The following is a 12,310-nucleotide window of genomic DNA, read 5'->3' as shown; positions in this document are numbered from 1 at the left end:
TCTAATGTCAGATCTCCCGATTTTTAAACATTGACTCAATATTTTTTTTCTAATCTGCCCGTTCTCCAAAGGACAGCTCCCATTTCCAGGTTAATGCTCCAGATACCTCCTTTCTATGGTAGGCTTCATCTCCTGTATGGCCATGGAGACACAAAGTCTCAGGTCTCTGTAGTCCCCACGTTTCCTTCTGCACAACTGTCTCGCTCTTAATTCTCTTTGGCATCTAAGACTAGTTTTGGTGATAGCCTGGTAAACTAAAATTAACCTGACACAAATCTATACTATATAGCAAACAGAGTAGCCATTTAGAATGGAAACGTTGGGGTATCATACTGCATTTTATACTTTTGATAAGGAGTATATTTTTAATGTATGTATCCAAAAGTGAAAAATCCATCATAGTTAGAACCACAGAGCAGTTGCTCTAGATTTAAAACACTGTTTGTTACTCAACTGTTTCCCTGAGCTTCTAGTTTTTATAATGATGCTGAAATAAGACTGCTAGCCACCTCGTCACTGACGTTTTGAAGAATTCTAAGGCTTAAGTATGAAGGAAATTGATACTTAGTTAAACACAAAACCAGTGCAACTTCCTTATTCCTAAATTTAGAATCAGGCGCTAAGCAAGATGGTCTTGTCGACTCTGAGTTCATCTTGTTGAAGGTCGGTGGGTATTGATCTGCCTGAAAGACTGTGCTGTACCAGTGCTGGCCATACCCCAAGGAACAGAAGATTATGTAAGAAAGCACACTTCATCCCATAGATTGTTAAGCATAGCAATCTGTGAGGCAGCAGCCTTCCTCCGAAGATAGTCTCGATGTTGTCTGGGAAATGAACGATGCGTGCTTCAGGTGATACCTTTTATGTTCTGTTAAGACTTAGTTGATTTTCCTTTGCTCTCTTAGTGAGAAGCTATTGAAGTATGACCACTACCTGGTGCCATTCACTCTGTTTGAGTTGGCATTTTTGTATAAAAGTCAAGGGGAAATCGACAAGGCCATCAAGGTCCTCGAAACCGCAAGGTGAGTGAGTGCTGAAGGTAACTTGTCCTGTTGACTTGAAGTGGGAGACATCAATGCCATTGCAACAGCAGCAGTGACTTTGTATCCCTTTAAAGCCAGTGGGCTACTGCAGGTTCAGTGTGGCTGCTTTTGCTAATTTAGACTTGTTTTTACATGTGGGCCTTTGCTGGTGTTGTGTTGTTTCCTGCCTTAGTCCATTGCTCTGTGGCTACTTGGAGAGGTGATTGTGTGTGTAGCTAACTGACCAGCTTCAGCTTATTGTCTTCTGTAGCAGGAGTCAGTACACTTTTCTGCAAATGACCAAGCAGTGGGTATTCTGGCCTTAGAGTGGGTATTGGCTTTAGAGTAATAAGGTGTCCACTGACAGCACTCGGTCTATTGTATGTATCTGTATTGTGGAAGGTAAGTGAAGAACGGGTATGTTCAGAGCTGGTCTTTGGGTCATAGTTTTCTGACCAACAAATATTGTCATATAAGTCATATCTGCCGTTTCCTAAACAACAACTGCTCATGTGATGCTCTTTCTGTCTTTTGTCATTTCTGCTAGATAGTGATTCAGACTTGTGGTCATGGCTCACTTTCAGCAAGACAAAACCCTGTTTGGAACAACTGGGGCAGTGGAGAAAGAATGCCATACAAACTCTATGTCTGTTGAGTGTAGTGCTCACACACAAGTGTAAGCCCTGCTATAATCCCAGCAGTGGGAACAAGTGTGAGCCAGCCTGGGCTACAAAGTAAGACCTTGAGTCAAAAACAGACAGACAGTGAGATCATGTATTAAAAACAAACAAAACAAAAAAGCAAAGCAAAAATTCTGGGTCATAAGTAGCTCAGTAGTCACTGGGTATTTCTCCCTGCTCGCTGAGTGCCTGTTATATGCCAGGTCAGGGAAGGCCATGGCGAGGCTGCTGTGAGCTCATCAGGGAATGCTCTGCAGTGTTAGGTGGAAGGAGAGGTCAGAGGATTGAGTGTGTTCTGCCGAAGTGTACTGTGTTGATCTGGGGTTCCTGGACGTTGAGCTGAGAGTCTTTGAAGGAGGACATAGGGTAGTTTTGGAAAGGTGGGTCACCAGGTCATCCTGCACAAGATGTGGCCGAGAGCCTCTGGGTTGTGCAGCGTGGTTAGTAGGTGGACAGTGGTGCTCTCTACTAGCTAGGGGGACACTCGGAGACAGACTCTGGGGGAAGAGAGACCTCTCTTAGGGCTGCAGTACTTGGAGGTGACTGCTAGGTGTCTACGAGGAGGAGCTAAGCTGTCCATGAGATGTGCAGCTGTGTTTAGGGCCACATGGACATGAGCCAAGTCCTCAACACAGTTTGGTCATCAAAGTCGTTGTTCCTGAGGTTGTCATGAGAAGCTATAGAGCTTGAGATGGAGGTTTTGTACAGGGCCTGGAACATTCCAGTCTCAAGATTAAGCTGTAAGATTAGATACTTACTATCTTAATATCTTAATATGATTAAGTGGTGCTAAGAAGATGGTAAGTTGTTTAACTTCCTGCAGATGTCAAGGTTTCCTTCAAGTTGTTTCAAAACAGAGAGTCAAGAACTTGCCCATAAATCTGAAGACCTGAGTTCTATTTGTAGAACCTACATAAAGGTAGAAGGAGAGTTGTCCTCTGACCCCAGGCTCTGTAGCATGCCTACCCCAGCAACATGCACACGCCCAAGAACAACAACAACAATAAAATCAACATGATCTCTAGATTCATACAACTGGTTACCAGCTAAGAGTGTTCCAATATGGGAAGGCAAGCACTGGGAAATCGTGAGAATGTGTGCCAGCGTGTGCAGCTGCCACACAGCATGAGAACGGACTGTAGAGGTCACGTGTGTGACCTTGACACGGAGAGCAGCATGAGAACCGACTGTAGAGGTCACGTGTGTGACCCTGACACGGAGAGCAGCATGAGAACGGGCTGTAGAGGTCACGTGTGACCTTGACACGGAGAGGAGAGACTCTGCCGCCATAAGATGCTAGAGATGTTAGCTGTGAACAGACTGGCAAGAGGAGGAAGATGCCTTAGGGACATGGTGCCGCAGAGTACTTCTTACAAGAGAAATGGACAATTCAGGAAGAAGCCACTTCTGCAGGCGTTGTGTTGGGCATGAACAACTGCTGTTTCAGCCGTGATGTCTGTACATCCTCAGATGAAGCTATTAAGGGGTGGCACAGCGGACACTGCTGCTTCAGACATTTACTGTTGGAATACAGTCAGGGCTGCTCCGTGCAGATGGAGCCCCAGAAAGACAGCTCCCTACCATCAAAAGCTCGCACTGCCACCACTAGCCCAGGCAGTACTGGTAGGACAGATGTAAACATGGCTCAGTTCAGCACAGGCTTTCAAAATGGCCAGGGTCTGGCCAGACACTGAGAAAATATTCAGTTATTCTTTGATAAATCTTAGTAACAGGTTTATTTTAATCTGTGAATATCAGAATATATTACACTCATCAAAGTTACCAAGAAAGTGTAAAAAATGTCAGGAGAGTGGGGAATAGAAAGAAACACTGCTTCAGAGGAGGCCTAGGCTGCCTGTCTGCCAAAGCAGTGTATAAACCAGGAGACCTAAATGGAAGCTGTCCTATCTATGTACTTTACCAGTCCTAACAATTTTAGTGAGGAGAAGTCAACATGAGTGATTAAAGTCCATGTCTTAGTCAAGGTTTCTGCTGCTGTGAAGTGACTTAAAAAGGAAAACATTTAATTGGGGATGGCTGATTGTTTCAGAGGTTTATGGCAGGAAGCATGGTGGCACCAGGCGTGATGCTGGAGAAGTAGCTTGAGAATTCTACATCCTGAACCACAAGGCAGCAGGAAGAGAGATACTGGGCTCAAAGCCCGCCCCCAGTGACACACTTCCTCCAACAGGCCACGCCTCCTAATAGTGGCTCTCCCTGTGGGTCCATAGGGGCCATTTTCATTCAAACTACCACAGCCAGATTTCTCAAGTAATCTTTGGGTTTTGTGCCCCCCTGCTTTTCTTTTTATGGATTTGGGGATCGACCCCAGAGTCTCTGTGTGCCAGGCAAGTTCTCTATCACTGCGTTCCACTCCTTGCCTTCTTGGCCTCTTCTGACATTGGTCAGATTGAGTCATTAGTGACAAAATCACCGAGAACTTACATGAGAACTGGAATAAATGGTTGTGGGGTCTTTGTTGGGGTAACTTTGTGTGGGTTTCAAGATAGTTTTATCCCTTTGAATAATGGATTATTCATGATCATTGTGTTATATGAACCTGCCTTAACGTTTTCCTCTTTAAATATGGATGTTGAGCTGTGTAGCAGTACTTAACAAAATGTGCCATTCCCTCATGACCCTGTGCTGTAGTTGTGGTCTGGCAATTAGAATGTTCTACTTAAAGTATGACCTCTTGAATTGTCATTGGGGAAGCTTCTGGAAACCAAGAATGCAGACTCACTCTTCACTTTGCCCCATAGAAAGAGTCTGCTCTTTACTCCGCTCCACTGATGCATGTTAAAGTTAGAAAGTAGCAGGAGATCAGAGGGAGACAGAGAAGGGAGGGCCCCTGCTAGACAGAGTAAATGCTGACTCTTCAATTTTATCATTTATCAGAAACAACTACAAAGATTACTCCTTGGAGTCCAGACTACACTTCAGAATTCAAGCAGCTCTTCATCTCTGGAAGAAGCCATCCTCAGATTGATCCAGAAGACGCAGGATGGAATCTTGCCCCCCAGTTAACGTTGACTCTTGCTGTGGAGATCAGCTCGTGTCAAATAAGAAACAGAAAAGCTGTTGCCAGGCCCTTCCTGCCACCAGAGTGACTTATTGTTGGTCTACATACGCTCCCCTATGGAAGGACATTCAGTACTATATAGAAATTCTTATACTCTGCCTTTGAAAAGGACTTCACGCTAGATTTCAATTGAGGGGTCACGTCTTTTAAAAGACTGGCAGGTACAATAAAGCCTAGTTAGATTATTTATTTTTTTAATGTAAAAATGAATATTGTTCAAGTAGCAAATGGCTTTATCACCTGAGCCATTTTTAGATTGGCTTGTCCTTTAAACCTCAGATATTTTACTGCTGTTTAAATCTCAGAGAGTAAATAAATATCACACCTCTAATAATACAACAGTGGGTTTGTGAAGATTCTGGAAGGGGGAGTGGAGGTCCTGAGGTGGGTACAGTGTTCCTAGGCAGAAGGGACTTGTATCTCTACATGATGTTACAGTCGTAAGTTTCAGGGTTTCCAGTTGGTTGAAGGTGGTGGCATTTTTCAGAAACTATCCTGTATTTGAATGTACTCATTTCAGATCCAATAATAGCATTCAATCATCTAGACACACTTCTTATGAATCTAAGGGAAGAAAAAGCTGTCCTTTAGAACTCCCTACCCTTAGCGCTGAAGCCTGAAATACAGACTTGCATTACGGTTTCTTATAGGAAGGGAAATCCTTGTTGCTTTAAATGATACAGAAACTATCAGTGATTTTTACAGTTATGATGCTGCTGACCCAGTGCTGATGGTTCCTTTTAAATATTTGGGCTGCATTTGGTTCTCTGAGTAGGAAACAGAATCAGAGGGTGAACAGATGCCTTTCTGGAGTCCCAACCTCTGTGAATTACTATTTGTGAATTAGAGCTTCCTCATTCTATGTTGTTGGCTTTAAAGTTCTCTTTGAAATTTCATAACTGAATATGTGTATTAGATGTTTTCAGCAATGTTTAGCATTTAATCACAACTCTTTCCATTAGAATATATTTTTTTCCATCTGTCTCTTGTCTCCCAATCAACGGCCGATCAGTAGTAGGTGTTAGAGCTGAGGGCCGGATTCCAGCCAGTGACAACCCAGTTACTTTGTCTGTGAGTCTGAGCTTTTGTCTCATTTCTGTTATTTCAAAGGCCAGTGACCTGGCTAGACAGTAGATGGATCCATCTTTCCTAGACAGAGCCCCAAGGTCGTAGTTCGGAGTCCCGCTCTGTTAGCCAATAGCAACATAAGCAAGTAACTTACCCTTTCTAGGACTTGGCTTTTCCAGTGGGAATGGCAAGGTAGCACTCTCTGCCTAAGGCCTCAGGTCATGGTCCATTTGGTAGCTTTCTGTCCGTCGGGGAAGCAGTATACATAGGAGTGAGTTTGAGCCTTGTGCATGGATTACCTCTAGGATCAGCTGAGTCTTTGCTCTCTGCTCTACAATGAAATGGATGTGACATTCAAAACCTTTCAGTTTATTAATTTATGCATCTAGCACTGACAGAGGCCAGATTGTGGAGTCGCTCCCACTCTTCTGTACTGCAGTTCCAGTGCTCAGCAGGCCCTGGTGTCGGGTTACTTGGGTACCATTTCTTGATCAACCTTGAGGAAGGTGATTAATACACTTTGAGTCAGAGGACCATCCCTTCAGATAACATGGAAACAACTATCATTATATCTCATTAATATGAATGACACAACTGGCTCCAGATATAAGGGGAAACAAATTGTCATGAGCTATAGAAATATGTTTAATAATTATATTTCTTTGAAGAAAGTTTACAAATTCTTTAGAAGAGCTTTGGTAACTTTTTTAAAATGTAATATTTTCATACTATTAAAGAATATGGTGGGGTGTGGTGGCACACACTGTTAATTCTAGCACTTGGGGGCTGGAGCAGGCAGATCTCCAGGTTTGAGGCCAGCCCGGTCTATCTTCAAAACACAAACCAACCAAACAAAAATACCTATATTTTATGAGAAATTATCAAAGCTCATGGTCTGTAAATCCCCATTTCTGATGTAAAATGAAGTAATTAAGCTAAAAATGACTGTTTTAGGGACTGGAGAATGGCCCAGAAGTTAAGGACACCTTCTGCTTTTCCAGAGGGCCAGAGTTTGTTTCCCAGCACCTATGTCAGGCAGTTCTCAACTGTCTGTAACTTCAGAAGATCTGACACTCATTCTGGCCTCTGTAGACACCCCAACATACATTCACATAGAAACAGACATCACATAAGCAGACAAGAAATCTTTTTTTTTAACGATTACTTTTACATTATCAAACAAATTTACTTGTACTATTATATTTTATTTTGTGGTTTTCTTTTGTTTATTACTGCTCATATCCTCTCTGTCAGCAGTGTGGACTAACTATCTATCCAGTATAGATATCCTTTATAAATACTGCAACAGAATTAATACCACAGACCTTTACCTATTTTCTGTCATGTTCAAGATACTGTAGTGGCATGGATTTCTTAGGATGTTTGTAAGAATCGTCCTTTAAATCTGTTGTGACTTAGGATGCTTTGTGAAGAGCAAGGGCCTGAGAGACAACGCTATCTACTCATCCTTTTGAAGGCACAGGAGTAGGCTGGGTTTCCAGTCTGTTTGATGCAGTTTCTGTAGCTGCCAGCAAAGGCAGTGTTCTGTAAATATAAGGATTGTGTTTCAGACCCTTGGGAAGGAGCGCCTGATTCCTGCTGGACAGGAATGGAAGGATAACTACACCAACTCCCGGGTATATTTGACCACATGCCCCCCTTTTATGTAGGAGACGTTCCCAAGTACAGGTCAGTGGCTTTCCATTGGTCTGAGGCCAGGAGGAGACAAGTAGGTAGGAAGGAGCTAAGGTGGATAAATTTCAGACTCCTGGGTGTGAAGGACAATCCGCAGCCATTAGTACAATCCAAGAGTCCAACCAGCTCCTTGGGGAAGGAGTGAAAGGAGTTCTGAGTGGCTGTCATTCCTTCCTGGTCTGAGTGTCTGTCTGGACTAATTGAATTGGAGGTCAGCTCATTTTACAGTTCTTTGATCAGGGTCTAAAATCTGAGGTGTGGGAAGATAAAAAGCAGGTGCCCTCTCTTCAAATAGAAGAACACATTCCTTGTCAGGCATTCTACTGTGATGGACACTCACAGCATCTGCTGGTAATGTTGGCCATGGGTCTGGCTCCTCTGACCCGTGCCATGCATTGTGGGTAGATCTTTGTCAGTAGAGCCCTGTTCCCTGGACAGTAAAATAGTTAAAAAAAGGGTTTATGATCAAGTAGAAAAATTAATTCTGGAATTATTTTGGTTAATTCTCTCAACATTTTGTTTTTCCTATTGATTTTTTAACTACCAGTTTGCCATCCTTGAATTCCTGAATTGCCAATTCTGGTACATTTAGTTGGAATTAGTTAATGAAGTAATTTGAAGTCCTGAGCATTTGTGATTTATCAGGTCTGGAATGGATCTTAAAAAATGATGCCATCCTTGTCAGCCTTTGAGCACGTCAGGTCTTCTGTTCTCTGTCTGCTGCAGTAGCCATTGTCAGCTGTGGCTACTCCACTCTTGCAGTGGCCATGGTCGGAAAACCTTCTTCCCTGAAGCAGTTCTTCAAGGCTGGGAGAGGTTCGTGCCCCTGGCATCCTGGCATTTATCTGCTGCCCGCTGTGAGTGCCCATTCCTGCTTCAAATATCTTCCAGTAGTTTACCTTTTCTGTCCTGTCCTTGGCAGATGACAGCACTCAGTGGCTCGCTTGAACGTTGGTCTGACCCACCGCATGCCCCTGTGAGCTCCTTGTGTGCCATCTCAAAGTCCTTATCCATAAGATCACCAGGTTATCCCCATTTCAGAATCTCTCCTGAATGTCACAGCTATTGGGGTTGTAGAAATAGTCGTAGATTTCATGAATAAGGCGATTTCTGAAAAATTTAGTGAACCCTTGGTGATACTTTTACATTATCAAAATGCTAACATTGACCCTCTCAGCTACCGCAGTGTACTACTTAAAGATTGTTAGGCACAATTTATCCACTTAGGGAATAACATGAAAGGTGACTTAACTAAATTTAAATATTTTCTGCCTTCCCGTTGCCTGTTGTGAGTATCTCGAGTGTGTGTGCCTAAGTGATATCCATAAATACAAGTTTTAATCTCTTGTGAGCAGCTCTCAATTAGATGCAGTGGTAGATATGATGGATCAATAGACTGGTCTATAGGTAAGTAATAGAAAATAACCCATATCTGATAATCCTTCGTGACCTGGGAGCGATCTTTCTCACAGCCCAACTGTCTACATTTTCCTTTACGTATTAGATGGCTAGAGCCCTGCCTCCCTAGTTAGTATTCACTGTTATCTCTTGTTATTTTAGAATAGTGAACTTGAAATGTAGTATAAAGGGCACATCAGACTTTATCACCATGGAAGGTAGGCCTCACATTGAGGGTTTTTCTCTGGTCTGGACAGCCTTTTGTGTGGGGGACAGTCCATCCCACTCCATTTATAAAACCTCATTGCTGCAGGGAGATGTGCAGGAAAAGCTATTCTGTGTGTTGAGGTGGCCGAGCAGGTTCTCAGCCTGAGCCGTGCAGAAGGATATGTGGGTTTAGCCTCAGAGGCCGGCTCAGCCCTACCCCTTCTGACTGCTGTACACAGTGACAGGTTGAGCACAGTATGGCTGCAACAGGACTTTGCGTGCAAAGATCAAAGCAGCTGCCTCACTGTGTTAAATAATAAAGAATGTGTGCACACGCCTGCAGGTTGAATTTCATTTTGTTTTGTTTTTTTGCGGTGCTAGAAATGGACCACATCCTACCACAACAGCCACATCCTCGGCCCAGGTTGAATATTGAATAGGAAAAGTCAAGGTATGATAATATCAAACTTACTGACAGTAAACGCACAGTGCACCTTGTATGTTAGCCCATGCTTCTTAGAAGTGTATAATTTAAAGGATAAACTTAGGGGACATTGGGTGCATTTAATTTTATTGCACATTAACTTTTTTATTTAAATTTTTTTAAGGACTTTGAATTAAAAGTCTCCATAGTCTGTGTACAAAAGAAAATTAAAAGAAATTGTTTTCAGTGGAACATAACTGATAAAATGAGAGTATCTGAATAACCGAAGATATTAAAGAATATCACTTACATTTATTTAGGAAGGAATTGCGTCTTTCTAATTTGAAGTATACTCAGTTTAGGTGTGGCCCATCCTGCTTGAGGGATTATATATCTTACTTCAGTCTTATCTTAGCGGGGCAGGATACCCACAATTTTGGAGATAGTAGATGAGCATAAATAATTTTCACAAATTCCCGTTTTTCCTGAAGTAGTTTTTTCCACAGTAGACAGTTAAATGCTTCCGGTACAGCTCTCCCCTTGCCCACGCTTACACCAGTGTTTCTGGCACAGGAGCTAAGGAGCACTGGACTCACAGCCCGAGTGATTTACTTTTAAGGGAGTAACTTGCACGAAGAGAGAGATTATGGTAAACATTTTAAATCTCAGGCTTTCGGTTCTGTTGGGTCCAGATTACCCCAGACTTAGAGAGAGACTATGTACCACTGACCTGTGCTGAACTGGGAACCACTTAGTGGCTGACAATGTGTTGTGCTCAGTCGCTGCGTCGTGGGCGTCCCAGGGCAAGTGTCCACCGCTCCTTTTGTTGACTGTTGGCATCTGAACTCCTGAATGAACGCCAGCTGTCTCTTTATAGATTACTATTTTAAAATATTTATTTCAGATGTTCATCGGATGCTCAATTTTTTGATGCAAGTTGTTTACAAAGGCAAATATATATATTTAATAATTGAGATATTATTTTATCGCACAACTTATTTCCCAAAGCAAATTTACCTTGTAGGTGTTTGTCTTTTGAGAAGGAAAAAATTTTTTTCTTTTGCCTCAAAATACAAATCGTAATCCTGTCTTCTCTTCTGTTGTGACTCTTGTGATACTTGCTTTTCCCCTGGTTTTGGATTAAGCAAAAGTGAGGCATTTGTGAACCAACTTGGAGTTGCCAGTTGAGTCGTCAGAGCTCCCATCTGTCCTCAGGATTCAGGGCCGTGCTGGTCAAACATGGCAGTGTCTCCCTGCCTCAGTTTCCTCCCCTCACTGCACTTGAGTGGTCTCTGATAGTTTGTTCTCAGCAGTTTTACAGAGGAAAACGGTCTTGGAAAACAGAGAGGCTAGAACTCTTTGTAAAACAAATGTGTTCAGAACATCCGTCTGCTGATAAGTGGATTAGGGTCAGGTCCTAGAGAGGGAAAGAGACCAGCTAGAAAGCTTTTCATCAGTCTAGAAGGAAAATGAAAAGTGCAAATGTAATATTTTTGATGTAAAAGCTGTGTTCCCTGTGACTTTTCATATGCTGATTTATGTTAATGTTATCACCTGTGATATGTCAGTGAGTGCAGATAAAGATTTAATTTTCAACATGAAGACAACAGTTCCTGTCTCTATTTTTACGATTTAGACAGTTTTGAAGACAGATGTCATTTACAAATTGTATTTTTAAGTAGAAATAAATCAATTTAAAGTCAGTGTTTTCTTTTTCCTACCTTTGTCCCTTACAGAAGGCTCTGTGTTATTAGATATATATTTAAGTTGCCAGATTATTTTCGGAATTCTCTATTTTCATATTGCTGTAACCAGTTTACCTCCAATGTGCAATTGAATTGTTATTTAAATAAATGACACGAGATGGGATTACCGCCTTCTACTTGGTCTACATGTGAAAGCTGGACACAGCATCCACCTGGATGGCCCTTCATTGTCATGATGTACGCTTGACTTTTGGTTTCTTGGCGCGACTCCCCTCTTTTCTTCTCCCAACCATGTTGACGGGTATGAAGGTCCCCTTCGGAAGCCATGTTCTTGGGCAAGCCCTGGGCATGAAGTGAGAAGAGGGATGGATCATTTGCCATGAGGGAGGGTTGTCAGCTCTTTTATCTTTGTATTTCTCTTTAGTAGCCCAGAGGATTAAACTAGCTGCTGGCACATGCAGTTGAAGCACTCACGTAGCAAAGTAGACACAGTGCTGGTCTTTGAAGAGCTCAGCCCTTCTAGTCAGCTCGAAAATTTAGCTTGCAGTGTTGCATGGATTCTGGCAGAACAGGGGACTCCAGACTGAGGAAGAAAACCATGCGACTTCTTACAGGCTGCCAGCAACAGTTTGCTCCCCTCCCGGTGCCCTCCATCCAGTGGGTGACACGGGCCGGTGGGTGCTGAATCCCTAGAGGATTTTTGTCATAGCCAAGTAAACCCAAACCTGGAGACTGGACACTTTATAGTGGATGTCAAGCAAACCTCCCTGTCCTCGTGAGAGAGACATTATCTTTGTCACACTGGATGGGAAATAAATCAGAATTGTACTCAGAAGGGAGAAGACATTTTACTTTTATTTTGAAAGTTGACCCAGATCTGAGCCCTTTTATTAAAGGACCGTCTGGAGCAAAACTAGTCAGTGCCTTTTTCTTGGAGGAATAGAGAAAAGCCGGAATACAAAAACCCTGTGAAGATTCTTATGCAGTGATGGGTGGAAGATACTGGTACAATGGAGCCATTTTAAGAA

The 12,310-nt window shown here is 42.7% G+C and overlaps 1 protein-coding gene across 3 annotated transcripts in view; it reads left to right on the top strand.

Moving 5' to 3' along the window:
• Positions 1-11,445, top strand: part of Ttc39b (tetratricopeptide repeat domain 39B) — a 104,834-nt gene extending 93,389 nt beyond the window's left edge. For 2 of the 3 annotated variants that reach the window (XM_039109510.2, XM_006238350.5), the window contains exons 18-19: positions 906-1,022; positions 4,601-11,445. In XM_039109510.2, the coding sequence (XP_038965438.1) occupies positions 906-1,022; positions 4,601-4,691 (208 nt within the window). In that variant the 3' untranslated portion in view covers positions 4,692-11,445. The remainder of the gene's footprint in view (positions 1-905; positions 1,023-4,600) is intronic. The other variant, NM_001106665.1, reaches the window with a different exon arrangement.
• Positions 11,446-12,310: the final 865 nt, after the last annotated feature.

Source organism: Rattus norvegicus, chromosome 5, assembly GCF_036323735.1.
Source record: "Rattus norvegicus strain BN/NHsdMcwi chromosome 5, GRCr8, whole genome shotgun sequence".
NCBI classification, from domain to species: Eukaryota; Metazoa; Chordata; class Mammalia; order Rodentia; family Muridae; genus Rattus; species Rattus norvegicus.
The sequence above is the reverse complement of the archived record's forward strand: the minus strand, read 5'-3'. Positions and strand labels throughout refer to the sequence as shown.